The sequence below is a fragment of the Amblyomma americanum genome, chromosome 1 (assembly GCF_052857255.1).
Source record: "Amblyomma americanum isolate KBUSLIRL-KWMA chromosome 1, ASM5285725v1, whole genome shotgun sequence".
Lineage (NCBI taxonomy): Eukaryota > Metazoa > Arthropoda > Arachnida > Ixodida > Ixodidae > Amblyomma > Amblyomma americanum.
Window position 1 is genome coordinate 435,574,639 of NC_135497.1, and position 18,540 is coordinate 435,593,178.

An 18,540-nucleotide genomic window follows, 5' to 3' on the forward strand; every position below is an offset into this window, starting at 1 on the left:
TGACAAGATTTGCACTAGACTACATGCATTTGGTGTGCCTCGGTGTTGTGCGAAAGCTTATTGGTTACTGGTTGAGAGGTCCACTAAAGGTGCGGCTGGCACACTTCTCAGTTATGCCATTATCGGGACATTCGGCTACAATGCGACAGCACATAACCAGTGATTTTGCACGAAAACCCCGAGCAGTTGACATATTTGAGCGATGGAAGGCTACAGTGTTCAGACAGTTCTTGCTGTATTCAGGTCCTGTTGTTGCAAAGAAAATTTTGCCGAGGGCTATGTATGAGCATTTTCTACAGTTACATGTTGGCATTGCAATTCTTTCTTGTTCATCAATGAACTGTTTCATAGACTATGCTGATCAGTTGCTGCGCAGTTTTGTAAGCAAGTGCAAGTCAATTTATGGGAAAGAGTCCTTAATTTACAATGTACATGGTCTCATTCACTTGGCCAATGACTGCCGGCAGCATGGCTGCCTGGATAACTTTAGTTGTTTTGCTTTTGAGAACTACTTGAAAGATCTCAAGGCTCATGTGAGGTGTGGGAAGAAGCCTTTGGAGCAGCTGCACAACAGAATCATGAAAGAACAAGCCTGCTCAGTTGTTGGAAATAGATCCAGTGCTGAATTTTCTGCGTATGAAGTCCTTCACTCTTCTTGTCATTCCAGTGGTCCTGCTTTGTCGTACCCTGCCCTGAAGCAGTACCGAAAAGTGACGTGGAGAGAGAGCGTTATAAGAACAAAACAGCCTGACAATTGCCTCTTACTTAGTGGAAAAAGGATTGTTCTTGCCAGCAATTTTCTTTTTTTCTGGGTCCGAGATACTCATTGTTGCTAAGCTGTGCAAGAACGAAGGAGACTTCTACACCCGCCCCTGTAGGTCATCGCTACTGTCAGTCTTTAAAGTTTCGTCTCGTGGCTGCAATCTTGAAGTATTTTTATTTTCTGACGTCGTCTGCAAAGAACAGCTTTTGCCGTTCAAGGGAAAGGACGTTTTTTCAAACTCTTTCACCTCTTCTGACTTCTTTTCATGTTGCCCAGGCATTTCAAATATCGTTATTGTCTGAGATCGTCTGCAAAGGACAGCTTTTGACTTTAAAAGAAAAGGATTTTTCGCTGTTTTCCCTCTTCTGATTTTTTTCATACTCCAGTTGTAGGTGCTTTTGTGGCTTTTAAAAGCCACTGTGCTTTTACTAATGCATCATGATCATGTCAGTGCACTGTATATGTAGCTGCGAACCCAAAGCTGTTGATGTGAAGTGCTGGTGATTGTGAAGTTGTGACGTGAGAATGAAAAACTGCTGAATTGTGAAGTGTTTGCGGCTGTGGCATCTGGAGTTTTCAAGTTTCAGCTCCGTGTGTTTTTTATTGCCTACGAAACACCTGCTCAGACATTTTTCTAAAACGTAAGCACAACAATCATTTCATGCCAGCATGTTGCAGCGTTTTATATGCATGCTGTGTTGATGCATGCACACAGAATCGGTTCTTGTGAAGCTCTTGCTTCTAACTCTTAAACTGGAGTCAAGGGTGTTTCACTTTCTATGTCAAAGCGACAGTCACTACACTGCCCTTGGGTGAAGCATGTGAGTACATATACCCTTGCTTGCATTTGATGCTGATTTCTGAAAACCCCAGCATCAGGTTGTGAAGTAGCTTTGCTTCGCTCTGTAGCTCTTAGAAGCGCATTTGGCTCCTGTGCCACACTACCTTGTCTATCTCTCATTTTGTGTTTGTTTTATGTGCCATGTCTTGTTCACACCTATTATGATACTTCTCCCTGCAGGTTTCACATTGTGGAGTTCACTGACGAAGGTAGCACATATGTGGTGCCTGAAAGCTGGGTGAGAATGGAAGCTGCTGGTGCAACTTGCTATTGGCCACCAACAACAGCAAAAAATGAAGCTGACCGCATGATCTTATTAGCAGTGCCTCTACAGGACGACTGGGAAGGTTACAAGGCAAGAATTCTTGCAACTAAAAGTGAGCACCATTTTGTTTCATTTTTATAGTGATAACATAGCACAAGGCTGTCTATGTCTGCTCTTCTGTAGTGGACATATATCGTTTCAGTACTGCAATTTTTATTCTTTGGTGTAAGGTTAGGAAGAATGTGTTCAGCAACAGTGCTCCTTTAAAGATGATGCAACATAACAAGGACTCTATGTATGTAGTCGCCACACACTGCACAAAGGTGCTTATTAAATATTGTTTATATGCAGTTGGTAAAATTTGAAATATTTCTCACGGGTGCTCTAAAACTGTTTCTTGACCCAGGCACATATGAGCGCGCCAAAGAGTTTCTTCCGCATGCCCTTATGACATCACACTTGGACTCAGAAGGCTCAGTTGTTGAAAAAAGCGCCGGAGAAAACGAAAGGCAGTGCTCCTTTCGGACAGTGAAAGTGATGACATCCTCGAGGTTCGGTCACCAGGCACTGTGATGAAAAGTGAGTGCTAGTTGCATTTTCGCTCATTTCTTGTGACTTGTTTGTTAATGTTCCTAATTGCACTATTGCTGAATACATGATTTTTCTTCTGTGGGGCAGTTATTTTGTTTGGTTGCAATATTTCTTTCATGTAGGAGGGAAAGGGTCTGGCATGAGCCAAGACGTCCAAGAGCATATTCCCATCAGACGCAACTCTTCAGAGCAAGGCCACATTCGAGGTATAACACTGCTGTGTGCAGCCATATATTTATGTGAAAGCAATTAGGCATCATCATATCGTTTAGTCTATATTGACCTAAAACTGCTTCATTGAATCAAAAATCGAAGAGAATAGTGCAACAAAATATGTCTCTGAAAACCTTATAGATGGCTTCGTGGCTGCAAGGGAAAGACAAGTTCCAAGGGTGCTTTCTAAGTCACCTACGACATTCAACAGGCACATGAAACAACTTCCAGGAATGTCTCGCCTATCAGAAAGATTTGCCAAGCATGGTGCTGGTATGGAGTTATCACTATATATTTTAGTGTTTCATTTTGTCTGTAGTTCATTTGAAGCTGGCTGTACATCATTTAGTAGTGATTTGCATTACTGTCAGTAACCTACTAATTTCTCTTTCGCTTAGTCTTAGATTCAGCAATGTATTCTGCTTACGACTGAAACATCTACATCTAAAAATTGTACGTTTCTGCAATGAAATTTCAGGTCTTCAGGACAAAGCCACCACATTCTCGTGGGGTCAGGACAGCAATAGCTCTGACTGTGAAGCAGGTGTGATATCTGCTGCGTTTTTAACAACCATGGCTTTCAATTTTATAAATTTATTATGCTATCTTGTGCCGCACACACCTTGAAATGAGTCGAATAACACAAAAAATTCCGAATACCATTGACTTGTGTAAACTGTACAATGCTCCATGATGGTTTCCAGAGGCAGTCGAAAGCTTCAACATCTGGCATAGTACAGTGACGCTGCTGCTGCCTAATTTAGTTTTTATAACCTTAGTTGAATGTTTGAAGCATATGAGGGTGGACTCCGCGAAAATACATAGTTATGAGTAACAAAATGTGCTGCATAGAATTGGGGGCTTATGTTTACTGGATGCAACTTATATCTAAAAGCCTTGCTGTGGGCTGAGTGCTTTTCTTTTATCGTGTGACATATTTTTGTTGTGTATGTTTACATGGTGTCATTTCACTCTCTTTATGTGTTGTGCTGTTTATGAACATGGACTTCAAAACTAAGCTGGTAAAGGCCAAACCACACCACCAAGGCACCACATTGAGTAGCTGCATTCCTGAATGTAAATAAAAAAGGCATTTCGTGTGGGGTCAGCTCACATTTATTCACTTAGAAGTAAGTATTCAGTTGTAAGTATTAGTTTTACAAATTATAGCTTGAAGACACCGTGCACAGGGGCACACAAACTGGCATTTCGAAGACATTTGAAACTGTAGAATGTTTGTGTGGTGCTCTTTCGACTTTGATAACATTTCAACTTAATGCTGTGTAACAGCACGGCTGTTAATTCTTATAGCATAGGTATCAGATGCTCCTTACGGGAAATGAGTATAAAAATACGTACCATATTTTTTTGTTTGTCACAGCTCCTGCAAACACAAGTGCCCCGAAAGAGGCTGGTAGCCTGCCTGCATGGTTCACTGGTATGAGTGCGTCTACAGCTTTTTTTCTTTAGTACCAGTTTATTTGCTGTCCAAACAATATATGGTGCACTGTGCATTTGACAATGCTTCAGATGTTGATGTACCAGTTATATCGGCCTGTAAAGAGGAATAAGATATATAAGTTTGAAGTTCTAAATACTCGACTGTAGTGCATAGAGTGCTGATGCTCTGCTTTCTACTTAGGAGAAGTCAAATTCTTTTTATGGATCTTACCTCAAAGTTGCCCTTATTTTGCTTCTAGCCTTCGAAAAGAAAGTTTTTGACAACCAGATGAAAATATTCATCGAGCTGAAGAGCTTGAGGTCACTGCTAGCTGCAAGCAAAGCAACAGCAGCTTTAGTTTTGCCCCAAGATTGCCCAAAGCTACCTGCGTCAACAGTGGCAGATGTCCAAGCAATTGAAGAGTATCTTTCCTCAGAAGGAAACATGGAAGCACTAGTAAGTCTAATTTTTGTTGTTTAAACTCTTCCTCAGCTTTTCTTTAATGTTTGGTATGATGCACCTGCAGACAAACTACTGCTCAAAATTTGGCGGCACGGATTTTAAAGACACTGTTCGAATTTTGATGTGAAACTTGATGAGCAAAGCAGCATCACTGCGATTCAGTTGGAAAGGGTGTCACGGCTGCAAGCACGCATTTGCCGAGCTGAAGAACATTAATAACATGATCCTGGGTAAGTTATTGATTACACTGGTGAAGAATTGTCATGCTGTGCTAAACAGGCTGGTCATTTTATCAGCTATATATTCATGAGTAGAACACATTTTCCCAAATGGTGGAAATTCCCAGAGCCCTCCGCTACGGCGTTCCTCATAGCCTGAGTCGCTTTTGCAGAAGGTATCTCATTCTATCCATACGAAGGTATATAGTAATTTTCTGACAACTTTGTCATTACAGAAAATGAATCTACCATTTTGAATATTCTTTCCTTTACAAACTTCTGTTGTTTGCTGTTTTTTATTTATGCAGCAGGTTTTTTTCTATGCAGCGTATATGACATTGCAAACATAGTGAAATGTATGAATTTACTTTTAAGTGACCCAAACAGGCCACAGGCTTAGCTTGGAGATTTTTATGCTGGTTGCATGGGCAGTGGAAAGGTGCAAACATAGTTTATTTGCTTTTAGATGAGTGATGATGATTATGGATTTTTATGGCGCAAGGGCATCTATGGCCAAAGAGCGCCATGGCACAAGGTATTATCAAATTCTCAAGGTGGGGTCGAAGACCCATTTCCCAAGCATTTCACCCTAAATAAGCCAAGCACCAGTCCACGGGAAAGCTTGTACCCATTGTATCACCGGTGGGTACCCGGCGGCGCTGGGGATCGAGCCCCGCACCTCCCACATGCGAGGCGGATGCTCAACCACTTGGCCACCGCTGCGGGCCTTTTAGATGAGTACTAAAAAAGGACGAGGTAGCTGAAGAGCTTGGCTCGCACACATACGGAATTTTTGATTGCTAGTATGGTGTTTGCATTATTCACCTTGTTAGATTTATTTTGCTTGAAAAGTGCAAAAGAAAAATTTAACTGGTGGCTTATTCCAAAATAATACCGTGGCGCACTAAATTCCTGTTTCAGTGTTTCAGTTCTCCCAGGAACTTTAGGAATGTTGGTGCAATAGGTGTCGACATTAATTATGGTTTTAGTAAATTTGTAGGTCTCATGCAGTAATTAGAATGTGACTAGCCGATTGACGATGCCCATCTATGTTGTGGGGATGTGGCATTGCGAAGGAAAGTTTTTGTTTTTTGCTCACCGTGGTGGCTCAGTGGCTTTGGCATTCAGCTGCTGATCTCAGTGCCGCGGGTTCGATCCAAGCCGCGCTGGTGGCTTTATGATCGAGGCGAAATGAAAAAGTGCTCGTGTGCTGTGCGATTTCAGCATGCGTTACCCAGGTGGTCTAGATTACTCTGCAGCCTTCCACTAAGGTGTCCCTCATAGTCCATGTGTTGCTTCCGGGACATTAAACCCCGCAATGTTTTTCTAGGAAAAAAATTTGAACTGCTTCGAAATTCTACTCTATTCAGTGTACTTTGTCATGAAAAAATTTCATATTCATTCTTTATTTTGGCACTTCTGTGACATGGACCTAACAAAATGCAGGTTGTAAAAGATTTACCAGTATTTAAGGGTCAATTTGCATGTTGGTGGCAGTGTGGTTGTTTTATGGCCGGTTTAGATTACCTCATTGAAGCAACTTGTTAAAACAATTGCTACTGTATGCTGCATCAGGTGTCATGCAGTTGTAAAAAAAATTGAATTTCTAATACTGCTGGCAATTATTTAGTGCTATTTATAACGGTACACACAATGTCAAATTTTCAGTATATAATGCCGGGATTTTGGCTAAAACATTTATAATGCTATTGTGAAGACATTGAAGACTGCCTACAAATATATAATGGATGCATTGTACAAAGGACAGATATTCTAGTTTATTGCATTTTGCCCTCATTGCTACATGTTATGATGGATTCAAAGTAAACATTGCAATGGTAATAGAATATAGTGCTGACTACTGTTATATCCGAGTCTGGACTACAAAGCACTGGAGTATTTGGTAGGATTATCACAGCTGAGCTGGTTTGAGCCTTTCTGAAGTGGAGGCATTTGTTTTTGCTCTCTTCTTTTATCGTAGCCTGCCTGAGAGCACACTACCCTGACCAAGCATCCCTGAAGAATAGCAGCGCTGTCATAAAGCGCTGGCTTATTGGAGCGCAAGATCGTGAAGGTGGCCGGAGCCAGAGGCGCCAGCCGACTCGAGCAAGGGAGGCAGTGAACACAGAAGAATAACACTATTTTTTTGTAGATTGCACAGTAGGCGTGCGTTTACAGCGAGTGGAACTGCTTGTATGCTGATGTCTGCATAAAGGAAGACATTAATAATTGCTGTAAGTTCGTCTTCATTGTGTGTTTCTCCTCAAGATGCCTGTGCATACAGGTCGAATTCCTCATGGCCAAAACTTAGTTTTCAAATGTCATATAGATAAGGTAACCACGATTTGTCATAGATTCACAATATAGCAGGGCACTGGCTGGCGACTGCAAGGTCGGCATATGGCATCGGCCCTATGTTGGCAGCCAAAGGTCAGCCGGTGTAAGGCAAATCACCAATCCCGACCTCGGCCCAACCTAGTTTGCCAAGCTAGGGCCAAGGTCGGCCAGGCTGGCTATCGACTTTGGCCCAACATAGGGCCGAGGTCGTTTTTTCAGTTGGGATGTCTGCTTCTAGGTCACATTTCGAGGTTGGGGGCAAATTTTGGAGTGGTCGAGGCCAAATTTGTAGGTCACTATCGTGTTCGTCGTTGTGAAAATAGGTTGAAAATCGATTTTGGTCTAAATCTGTCGAATTCATATTTCGGGGGTGGTGAGGTCAAATTTGGAGGTCACCATCGTGTTGGCCGTAGTGACATTAGGTTGGACATAGATTTGGACCAAATCAGCCCTGTAGTCATGAGCCTATTGTTGCTTTCGTATTAATAAGTGGCGCAAACACTCCAAGCAGCGCCTCAAATATGCCAGCCGCAATCGTCAAGTGATCAGCGGCGCGAACGCCTCAGCCCGCCTCTGCGAACAGCGAGCAAAGCTCCAGCCGCTGGCGCTGGAAGAAGCGCCGCGCCGCGGATGAAACGAGAGCTACACAAGAAGTGGTACGAAGCCAGAATCTGACAGACGCATGGGGTAGGAGAGGGGAAGAGCGATAACCAGAATGCCAACAGCGCGCGCCTATACCTAAGCATGACGCAAGCAGTCCAACCATCTGGGTAGCGCCGCAGCGCGGCAACTAACTGGTGAGGCGTACCCGCGGCTCCCATTGCGAAGCGGGCGATTCGGCTGGCATTGTAAAAATAGAGGAGGCGCTGCCTTATGGCATAGCATTCGCCTCGCATTCAGGAGGTGCTGGGCTCGACCCCAATGCAGCTGGGTACCCACATGCTTTCTAATGGGTATAAGTTTTCCCTGGCCTGGTTCCCTGCTCTTCTGGCGTGAAATGCTTGGAAAAGGGCCGTTGGTCACCTCACTTTCAGCGGTTCTTAAACCTTCATTGGAGAAAAGAGCGAAACGTTTTTTTTACACTTGTAACCTGTCGTGCATCATGGAGCTAAGCACTTTCGGTCCACCATCAAGGCACCAAAGCCCCGGCTTAAGTATCACACCCACCCATAATGAAACGGCAGTCGTATATGTTAGCCAAGCACACGACTACAGACAGCACTGAAGTCTGCGCTGAGCGCAAGTTATGTTCAACGACGCGTTGACCTCAAGCAGATGACAACAATCCAAAAGGCCAGAGCACCCTTTATCAACGTCGCCATCTGTCGGCAGACAGAAAAACTGCGAGACTTACTCCGCACCATTCAGAGCGCTGGACAAGAGGCGCCGTTGGCACAGTTTTCATATTCTTACACCGTGGTACAGTGTCTAGAACATACTGTAGTGTCCTGACCGAGAGCATCGAGGTGGCATTGGCAGCAGTGAACGCCAGCTGTTGACAGGGAACTCCTGTGCAACGTAATAAAAGAAGGCATCGGTCATGAGATAACTGATTACCTAAAGGAACTATACGAAGATAATAAAGTTGAAATTATATGGGAAGGGATAAGAAGTACGAAAACTCTCGAGGTTCGCAAATGATTAAGGCAAGGTTTTCCTCTGTATCATCGCTGCTATTCATTCTTTATATGATAAATATAGAAAGAAGGCTACAAGAAAGTAATTTAGGCTATAGTCTGTCGTACAGATTAGGCGGGAAGGTTACAGAGCCGAGGCTCCCCGGTTTAATGCACGCGGACGATATTGGGCTGCTAGCAGATAGCCAGGAAGATTTGAAAGCTCTGGTGAGTTGTTGTGGAAACCTAGGAGACGTTTTGGCTTCAGTTCTAGAGCAAATATGTCAGGCTGCTTACAGTGCACGGCCGGAAAATACCCAGGGCGGCAGAGTACAAATATCTCGGGTTATGGGTGAAGGAAGTACTGATACACATGGAAAAACACGAACAGTCTCTTAAAACAAAAGACCGAAGAGACGCCGGGATAATGAAATATGAAGTACTCAGAGGCATTTGGAAGTAAATAATGGTACCAGGGCTTATTTTCGGCAATGCGGTTTTCTGCCTAAGTACAGAAGTTCAGTCGAGATAAGAAATAAATCAGAGAGCTTTTGGAAATTAGCACTAGGTGCTCACTGCAAAACCGCAAACGTGTCAGCACAGGGGGTATGGGCTAGGCATCTTTCGAAGGACGGGATACACCGAGGAATATGTGAAACTAAAAGATAAATATGCTTTCGATGAGATTCGGTATTGTGTATGGATAGAGCGTTCACAATGCATTTTCCCCGAAGTAGTCCGACAAATCTTTTGCGCGGTCGATCGTGTCGGTTACCTCTCTCGGTGGCGTGAGTTCGCCTGTGCTAACGCTAAATCCGAAATGCTAACCCTACGGAGCCTACAGAGAAAGTTAAGAAAGCGGAGGTGGCGGAAGTCAAAGCCTAGATTGTGTAAGTGCGGGGTGAGATAGGTGACACTCGCGAAAGTACGCGTGCTGCATGACCTTTCTTTTTCGTTTGTGTATTCATGAGACCTAGCGGATACCATAAACTCGTTCCCGAGCCGGTGTCTCGGAAGCAGTCGCTTACGTAGGCATTCTGCTCAGATGTCAACCATAGTGTTTACATGATACTCGAACGATATACGTCGAAATACAAGCCGAGAAGGTTACAGAAGCAGAAGTCGATTGTCTTCATTATGGGCCAGCAGGGGCAGGGGCTGCTTTCTGCTTTCTGAAACTTCACATATTGTGATGAAATTAAATAATGTTTTCACCAAATTCATTTGCCAACCCATTTGTGCAGCTGTCAGGTTAGTATGCACTTATAATTTTTATTGACCGTGAAAATACAAAATTTACACGTCCTGATACTTTGCCGAGGCTATCTTCACCCATAATTTTTTTTATGCAATTTCTGCAAGCTCGAGCGCTCCTTCGTTTACAGCTAACAATTTTCACTGTTCTGATGGTTTTTTTTCCAACAGTGGAGCAAAAAAGGCCCGTCAACCATGCTCAACTACTTCGTTGGAGGTGCCTGGGCACCAAGCTATAGAGCTGCACCATGCCGAAGGCTGGAAAACATCCTGAAGCATGTATGTGAAATATATAGCACACAAGCAGCGGTAAAAGTTAGAGTCTGTTACACGCAACTTTCTGAGGACCAAATTTTTTCACTGTATTTACGCCTCGTTAATACTGAAACTCGTTGTTGGGACAATGCACAGGGTGAAAATGCACGGATCCCACTGGTACCTGTGTATTGTTGTCCCGTTAATATGGACAGCGATGAGAACAAAATCCCGAGTGGCTCTACCAGATGTTCCGCCCTATACAGTTTGATTGAGGAACACCAGTAAAAGTCAGGCGAATGTGCAAATGCCTGAATAGTCGCCTTTCTGTGTGTTCATGGCTTCATGCTTTACAGTTATTAGCTGCCAGGTCGACGCACCTTACCATTTGCCACATTAGATGTCTCTTTGTGAAAAAGAATTATCCCAATGCTTCGTTAAAAACCACATTTAGCAGTTCTCAGCCGAGTGAGTACAGAGTATTTGCAATGTGAACAGTCGCAGTATCAGATACTTCATCACATTAACAGACACTATCATCCTTCTCATTGACCATTAGGCGCTTCAAACGAGCTTCACCGTAAACCGTTTGATTTTAAAAATAATGGCTACTAGAATAATGCACCTGAGCTACTAAGATTGCTCAATTTCCACTTCACTGACCGCCACTGTGCTTAACAGGAGTCGGTAAACATAAAACGATTTTTCAAACTATCTGTTTTTGTTTTTATTCATGATTCGGTATTACGGGCGGCTCGCTTTATAGACACTTGTGCTCGGGAACCACAGTGTCCACATCAATGAGGCACAACTTCATTCATTCCTTAATTAAATCCTGAGAAGGAAACCTGTCTTCACCCTAGCCATTGTTACTTGAACCACGAAAGATGGCCGTGCATCTTTTTCATACACAAATGGCAAGAAATAGAGCTAAGGACTGGAGACGTGCAAGACAGGTATCGCTTCATACCAGTTCCCTTCAATAGGGTGCTCTACTGATGGCATTGCCCGTTTCTCATATCAGCGCTGTAGGAGGGCAGAGATGGTTTAGAGGCCATGTGCCTAATGAAGCCACAAAACATGTTTAAAATTATGAAGCATGACTTGAACGGCAGGCAGGTGACGCAGCTCGCCTTATCGCCCTATAAGAAAGGCCACTTCACTTTTTGCAGTTATGACTACTTTTGCTGTATTCATGTGGATTATGAGGCTGCTGCTTTTCAGCCATTGAAAGACAACTGATGAAATGTACATGGCACAAGTCATGTCGCACTTCCTACAGAAAGTAAGGTGTTGGGCATTTCTAGATGACACTGGCTTTCACATAAGTGGTTAATAAAGTATTAAATCATCACTCAGCATCCTGCGCCTTGTATAGTGTGCATCCACAATAGTAAATGCTACATAAACTTGCCCTTATGTACAAAAATTGTAAATTACGATTACACTTCGCCTAATAGTTAAATTTGTACAGTATGCGGTGAAATATCACCACAATTAATGCTTGTTTATTAGTTAAACATTTTCTGGATCCTCATGTCCACCACGCATTGTATCTGGTGGGATTTGTTTTGGTTTCTTAACTTAATAATGACTTATCCTGTCCAGAGTGCTTCATGCGGCTTTATGAAACCCATATCGCTTTATTGCCGACCATATTTCAGCTTATTGCTTTCAAACCAGTTGCTGCGTGTACTCTGTAGCTCGAGATCTCCAACGATTCAAGTGAACCATTTTTTTGTGTTGCTGCTATGTATTTCATTCAATTGAGCTTTCACTGTGCGAGGATGTTCACCTGTGTTGTGTGGATTCTGCTGGTGGAGATTGGTACGAATTTTCTACAATGGGCTTTAATAAGGGTGATAACATTTTGCAAGTGAAACTGTGTGACTGCTGTGAAGTAGTAGTTGGAATGGCTGAGAGGGGTGAGTGCCATAAGACAGGAGTCTCTATTTTTAACAAGAAAAGCAATTTCGCACTTACCGTAAACACTAGTGTCGTTTCTGTGACTACTCTGGTGTTTGGTGGGAATGACATTATTGATACTGAATGGCACTGTTCCCTCCCTGCTGAAAATCAGGAGAGGGTGATTATGTGCTCCGCACAACTGCTCGATGTGAAAACTTGTGTGTCATTCTTATGTGGTTTTTAATAAAAATATTCCATGATAAAGTCAATGTGAATTCGCTTACTCATGGAAGAACAAGAAAATTCCTTCTCGGTGCAAGCTCATTATAATGATGCTCTGGTTGAGGCAAGAGAACATATGTGTAAAATTGATAGTCTGAAAATAATATTGATTGGCACGTCAACTCAAAGTGAAGGCATAATGCATGAAGCGCAGCTGCAGTCGCAGTGCAAAGACTCTGTGGATGCTCAGCAGCCAATAGCTACGTTAATAACCTTGTCTATGTATGGAAAAGTTTCGTATTTGATGTAAGCTCCACTGCAGGGCAATCCATAACACATGTTTGTGAGTTATTCCGCACGGCTCCAATTTATCTTTTTTTCCTAATCATACCACTTTATTATTCTGCACAACTCGAATTCTGCCGCATTTGCAGCTGTTGCCTACTAAGGCTTAGGAAAGAGTCTACTAAATAAGTAAGACTAGTTAACGAAATAACATCAAGGGAAGTATGCTGGATTCAGGCACATTATTATGTACAGAATTTCTCTAGGATGGGAGACACCGAAACATATATGCCTTGTTACAACAATGTGGAAATATACTGAAAGGAATTCTTGACAGCCTTCAGGCTAAATTGCTGCTGAGCCTGTTTGGCTTAATTATTATTCAGTGCTTAGCAGGTTTTAACAGCAAGCTCGGCTGGGTGTGAATGTTAAAACTCTTCTGCATGTGGATGATTCATGTGGACGCACATAAAATCTAGAAAGAGCTCTTCCATGTCAATGTCAGCTCATTGAGAGCGAGCAGCGCTTAACTTCCAGCGGGCGTTTCCCGCTGCATGTGTGGACTTCGCCCCTAGGCGCGCGCCTTTCGCGGACCTTATTCGGAATAAAGGCGCTTGTATTACGGTTGCCGTGTTGGCTGGTCGTCGCACGCTCGCATTTCACGCAATACAAGTACGGGGGCATAAATTTACAGTCCGGTGAGCGGCGCCGAATCGGCGAACGATCATGCATCTCGCAGTAACGCGCGCGGTCCAATATTGAGCCCGGTGCCACTGACCCGTTGAGAAAAGATGCGGCGAAAAACGCGACAACCATGAATTGTTTCCATGCACGCATTTCGCGATATCTTTAACTTAAAACCACGAGCTTGAAGTCCGCTCTGATCCCGGCTTTTGCAGTTTATGCGTGCCAACGCTGCGATAGCAAAGGCGAGTTTGAGCACAACTTCGCAGGAGTTTCGCTCCTTAGTAGCCTTAGGAGAAGATATTAGATATTAGTAGAGAATAAATCATGCCACCAGAACTGGCGAAAGTAGCACTGTCGGTGTGAGTTTTTTCAGGCCACAGGAGACTCTCAATACGGACAATCCGCGGCACCAATCGTTTCAGCACGAAGTTGATTTATGAAATGATGTGGGAATGCGTTGACATGGAATGCGGAACAGAGCAGATGTGGTTTTCCGTTCACTTTTTTCGGTTCTTGCGGCTCTATGAGCGTCATGATGACGCGTTTCCATTAGTGTGGCGAGGGGCGTCGGATATTGGATCTCCACTCTCCGCTGCTTGCGAGCGCCGCTAGGCTTCGCAAGGATTGGAGAATTCGCGAAATGACTCCACCCTGCAAGAGTACGCGCGCATCAAGGTACTCTAACAAACATCCGTTGCGTTGCGCCATGTGTCCGCGTTAAAGAGAAGCACAAGGAGCGGCGAACAAGATGGTCGTACTGCCGGGCGCAGTCAGCACGTTGAAGCTTGAACAAGCGCAAATATTGGAGGACGCTTAAGCTTCCTGTTTAATAGTGGGACGCGTTATCGTGTTGCAGCGTTGCCTAGGAGCCCACGGACCGCCATCGCCCGTTCGGAAATTTAAGGAAATTAAATGACGCCTGTCTCACATATCTCGGTGCAGACTCGAACCGCGCCCTAAGGGAAGGCAAAGTGAATAAATAAATAAATAATTTGTTGTTGGAGAAAGGAAATACTGCAGTATCTGTCTCATATATCGTTTAACACCTCAACTGCGCTGTAAGGTGGCGGTGGTGGTGGTAGTGGTTTTATTAAAAATAATAGTAAAAAGGAAGTAAAAGATTTTTGCTAGCCCCGGCATCTGCCATCGATACTGAAGCACCTGAGCTGGGGCAGCGGAAATAAAGGACAGCAGGCAGAGTGAAGAAATGAAATGAAAGAGGTGAGAGGACAGGAAGAGAGGATAGGGGGAGAAGTAATATGTACAAACTATTTACACAATAAGAAATGTGTTCAGGTTGTGCGCGTGATTAGTTCATTTTAGAGGAATTAAATCGCACACGCGCACAGCACTGTGTTGGCTACAACTGGAGTGGGGCGTCCAGTTATTAATCGTTCAAGGTAGAGCTGGCGGAGCGTTCGGTCACTGCGTGTAACGACCTGACGGAGAACAGACGGGACGCCAAGCCCGTGTGTTCGAGGAATGCACTGAGGCTCACCAAAGTTCGCTCACGAGTGCGCGCACTGCCATGCGGCCACAATAGCGTCTTGATGGAGCCTGGAAGTATGCCCTGCGCTCTATAGGCCGCGAGCATATCGCGACGAGCATCGGCGAACTCGGCACAGTGAAGGAGCAGGTGTTCTAGTGTTTCCACTGCACCACATCCGTCACACACATCACTCGTCGCGATTCCGTGACGCACCCGTCGTTCCCCGGGCCACACGCAGCCAATGCGCGCGCGGAGGATCATTGCACGTTGTGACCGTGTAAGTGCGCGACAGCCGATGACACTGTCGATGCGCTCACCTCCCGCGATGCGTGGGTCGGGGTGCTGCTTTCGGAGATGGTCGTGGATGGCCGCACGCACGTCCTCCAGCGCAAGGGGCAGATCGCTGGCAGGTAGTTAGTGTGCAGCGGTCGCGAGGTCGTCAGCTTCTTCGTTGCCGGCGATGCCGCAGTGACCGGGCACCCACTGTGCAGGCACAGCTCAACCTCTCTGCGCGAGGCGCTCGATGCGCGAGCGAATTTCCCGCACTAGTGGGGTACCGCGGCCGTTAGATTGCAGGCGGCTGAGGGCGGCGCGGGAGTCGCACAGCAGAGCACTCCTGGGCGGTGGAGGGCCGAGGGTGAGCAGCAGGTCCAGCCCGAGCCGGATCCCCATCAACTCCGCCGTGGTGGAGGAGCCCAGGAAGGCTGCGTGTTGCTGGCTGTGCAGTCGCAGGACGGGGATGGTGGCGGCCGCAGCAAGGGAGCAGCTGTCGCGGGCCACTGAGCCGTCGGTGTACACGAGAAGATGGTCTGTAAGGGAAGGCATAAACGAGGGAGTGAAAGAAAGGAAGAAAGAGATGCCGTAGTGGAAGGCTCCGGAATAATTTCGACCACTTGGGGATCTTTAACGTGCAGTATCATAGCACTGCACACGGGCGCCTTAGCGTTTTGCCCCCATAAAAACGCATCCGCCGCGGTCGGGTTCGAACCCGGGAATAATATTTAGTTTTCAGGAAAGAAAATGAAGCCTGTCTCACATATTTCAGTGGACACCAGGAGCGCGCCGTAATCGACGGAAATTGAAATAATAATAATAATAATTGGTTTTTTGGGGAAAGGAAATGGCGCAGTATCTGTCTCATATATCGTTGGACACCTGAACCGCGCCATAAGGAAGGGATAAAGGAGGGAGTGAAAGAAGAAATGATGAAGATGTGCCGTAGTGGAGGGCTCCGGAATAATTTCGACCACCTGGGGATCTTTAACGTGCACTGACATCGCGCAGCACACGGGCGCCTTACCGTTTTTCCTCCATAAAAACGCAGCCGCCGCGGTCGGGTTCGAACCCGGGAACTCCGGATCAATGAAATGAAATTGGTTTTAAGGAAAGGAAACGACGCCTGTCTCACATATATCGGTTAACACCCCTACCGCGGCATAAGGAACGAGTACTACGATGGCAACGGCTTTTCGTCCGCTCCAGCTGTATACGCTGTCGCGTAATAACAAGCGGGCGTGGAGGCTTCCTTGAAAAAAATTAATGTGGATTACCTCAGCTAATTCTGGATATACAAAGCTAAAGATGTCGGCGTTCACTGTGTTCATTTGCGTTGGCGCTGACAATGTTCGGGACGACGAAGACTTAGAGGAAATGAAGGGCGCATAACTGGCCTACTGGATATGCGGACGCCTCATTCGTGCTTTGATACATGTGGCGGTGGTGAGAGAGAGATTTGGCATGAATGCATTAGCGCTGACAGCGTTGTGGCTGACATGCGGAACTGCAGCAATAGCTAGGCCACAGCGTTCATTAAGTGATCAAGCTCTCGCGATCAACCATTAACTGCATGCCACCTCCCAGGGTGGCAGGGAGGGCGCGCTGCCTATCCTGTGTGCGGAACGCAATCAAAGCAGGCTTTTGCAGTTGGACACCAACGCTACGTACATTAAAGCAAAATTGAGGTTCCCGGGTTCGAACACGACCGCGGCGGCTGCGCTTTTATGGAGGAAAAGCGCTAAGGCGCCCGTGTGCTGTTCGAGGTCAATGCACGTTAAAGATCCCCAGGTGGTCGAAATTATACCGCAGCCCTCCACTACGGCGCCTCTTTCTTGCTTCTTTCACTCCCTACTTTATCCCTTCTCTTAAGGCGCGGTTCAGGTGTCCGACGATATATGTGACAGACACTGCACCACTTCCTTTGCCCAAAAAACCAATTATTATTTATAAGGTTTCCACTGACCCCCGGAGCCGGTTGTGCGTCTTTTCTTTCGTTAAAATGAACGGCCTTTGCAAAGTTAACGCCAATGAACTCTGTGAGCGCCGTCGGCTCACTTGTTTTGTTTGGTTTTTGAGGAAAGGAAATGGCGCAGTAACCGTCTCGCATATCTCGGTGGGCACCCCAACCACGCCGTAAAGGAAGGAATAAAGGAGGGAAGGAAAGAAGAAAGAAAAAAACTTAAAATTGAAAGTTGGATTTGGAGAAAAGGCGCGGCCCTGCGCAGCTGCGGAACACAGGTGGCTCGGTGCTACTAGTGGCACATGCGCAGTAGTGACTAGGGAGCGAGAGAGAGAGAGAGAAATATCCCGTGGCGAGGCGCGCGTTGTGACGTAATGTGCCCCCTAGTAGCACCGCCGAGGCCGAATCGAAGTTCGTGGCCAGTAAAGCTTTCGCTTTAGAAAGCGGACGCTACAAAATTGAAATAACAAACCAATACTCGTAAGCGAGTGCGGTACGTCCAAACTACCACATTAACTCTCGCTCTGAAGTTCAAAAAAATATCTGAACCCCAGCACGTGTCTACCTGGTTCCACTGTGTTTGTTTCTCTGGGTATTAAGGTAACAAGTAGTCACCGTTAAGTTGATTTCATGTGAGCAGTGGGCTATGAGCTAGGTGTCTATTTCTGGGGCGCAGTGCCCTAATATTGATGCAGTCACATGTGAGCAAAAGGAAAGTGGACATTAATTTCATTCTTTCCGTTTTTCGTTTTGCGCTCAGTGTAGCATATGAGCGCCGACCGGCGCATTTCGTATGCTCTCACGCAAATCTTTCGTGTGGAAGCAGCCCATATCTTGAATGGTAATCCTGATAGACCGCAACGACTTGTGTGATTACAGTCTCAGCTCAACCTTCTCAACCTATACAGGCCTTATACTTAACAGAATGTTAAACGAGTGATTTCATCGGTATGTTAACCATGCGCGCGCGTTCTTTAGATTAGCGGCCAGGCGGCCAGGTGATTGATCAACTATGGGTTCCGTTGCTGTTTTTTACGTTAATAGCCTGAGCAGCCATCTCCAAGACACGCAGGCATCTCTATCTTAATTGCCACTAACAACTGTCTACCTGCGGCACGATTAAAAAGCTTGCAGCCTATTTTATGTAGCTGGGCGTTAGGTTCTCTCGTTTTCTTTTTAAATTTTTTTCCCTAAAAAGAAACGATTAGCAGCAGTACACAAAATCCGTTTTAGCGCACAGGTTATGCCACCAGGTTGACCCTGAGAATCAAATGTGTCACAATTAAAATCATTAAACTTTTAGTCACCTCAGTTAGCGTGTTTATTTGCAGAACAAAGAGGCGGTCATGTTTCACGGCTGTGTCATCTGGTAACATTCTGTCACTCGCCCGTGTTCAAAGATATCAGCCTCCAAAATCCTATATCAGTCGATCAGGATGATGTCCGGACCCCGTAGA

General features: G+C 45.3%; 1 protein-coding gene across 2 annotated transcripts; it reads left to right on the forward strand.

The window, feature by feature from the left end:
- Positions 1–2,281: 2,281 nt before the first annotated feature.
- On the forward strand, positions 2,282–6,906 carry LOC144103962 (uncharacterized). Of its 2 annotated transcripts, XR_013308390.1 has the most exons (7): positions 2,282–2,448; positions 2,583–2,666; positions 2,815–2,946; positions 4,055–4,111; positions 4,374–4,570; positions 4,641–4,806; positions 6,776–6,906. XR_013308390.1 is itself a non-coding variant. In XM_077636712.1 (6 exons), exons 1-6 carry the CDS (start codon positions 2,442–2,444, stop codon positions 6,782–6,784), a joined length of 486 nt encoding a protein of 161 aa, XP_077492838.1. In that variant the 5' UTR covers positions 2,282–2,441; the 3' UTR covers positions 6,785–6,888. The 2 variants fall into 2 exon arrangements, 1 of the variants encoding a protein (XP_077492838.1); XM_077636712.1 differs by lacking the exon at positions 4,641–4,806 and having other exon boundaries at positions 6,776–6,888.
- Positions 6,907–18,540: the final 11,634 nt, after the last annotated feature.

What these genes read in the sequence shown, in the direction of transcription:
- LOC144103962 (XM_077636712.1), top strand. An exon ending in ATTTGCCAAGCATGGTGCTG is followed by an intron (nt 2,947 to 4,054) that starts GTATGGAGTTAT and finishes TGTTTGTCACAG; the next exon opens with CTCCTGCAAACACAAGTGCC. An exon ending in CCTGCCTGCATGGTTCACTG is followed by an intron (nt 4,112 to 4,373) that starts GTATGAGTGCGT and finishes TTTTGCTTCTAG; the next exon opens with CCTTCGAAAAGAAAGTTTTT.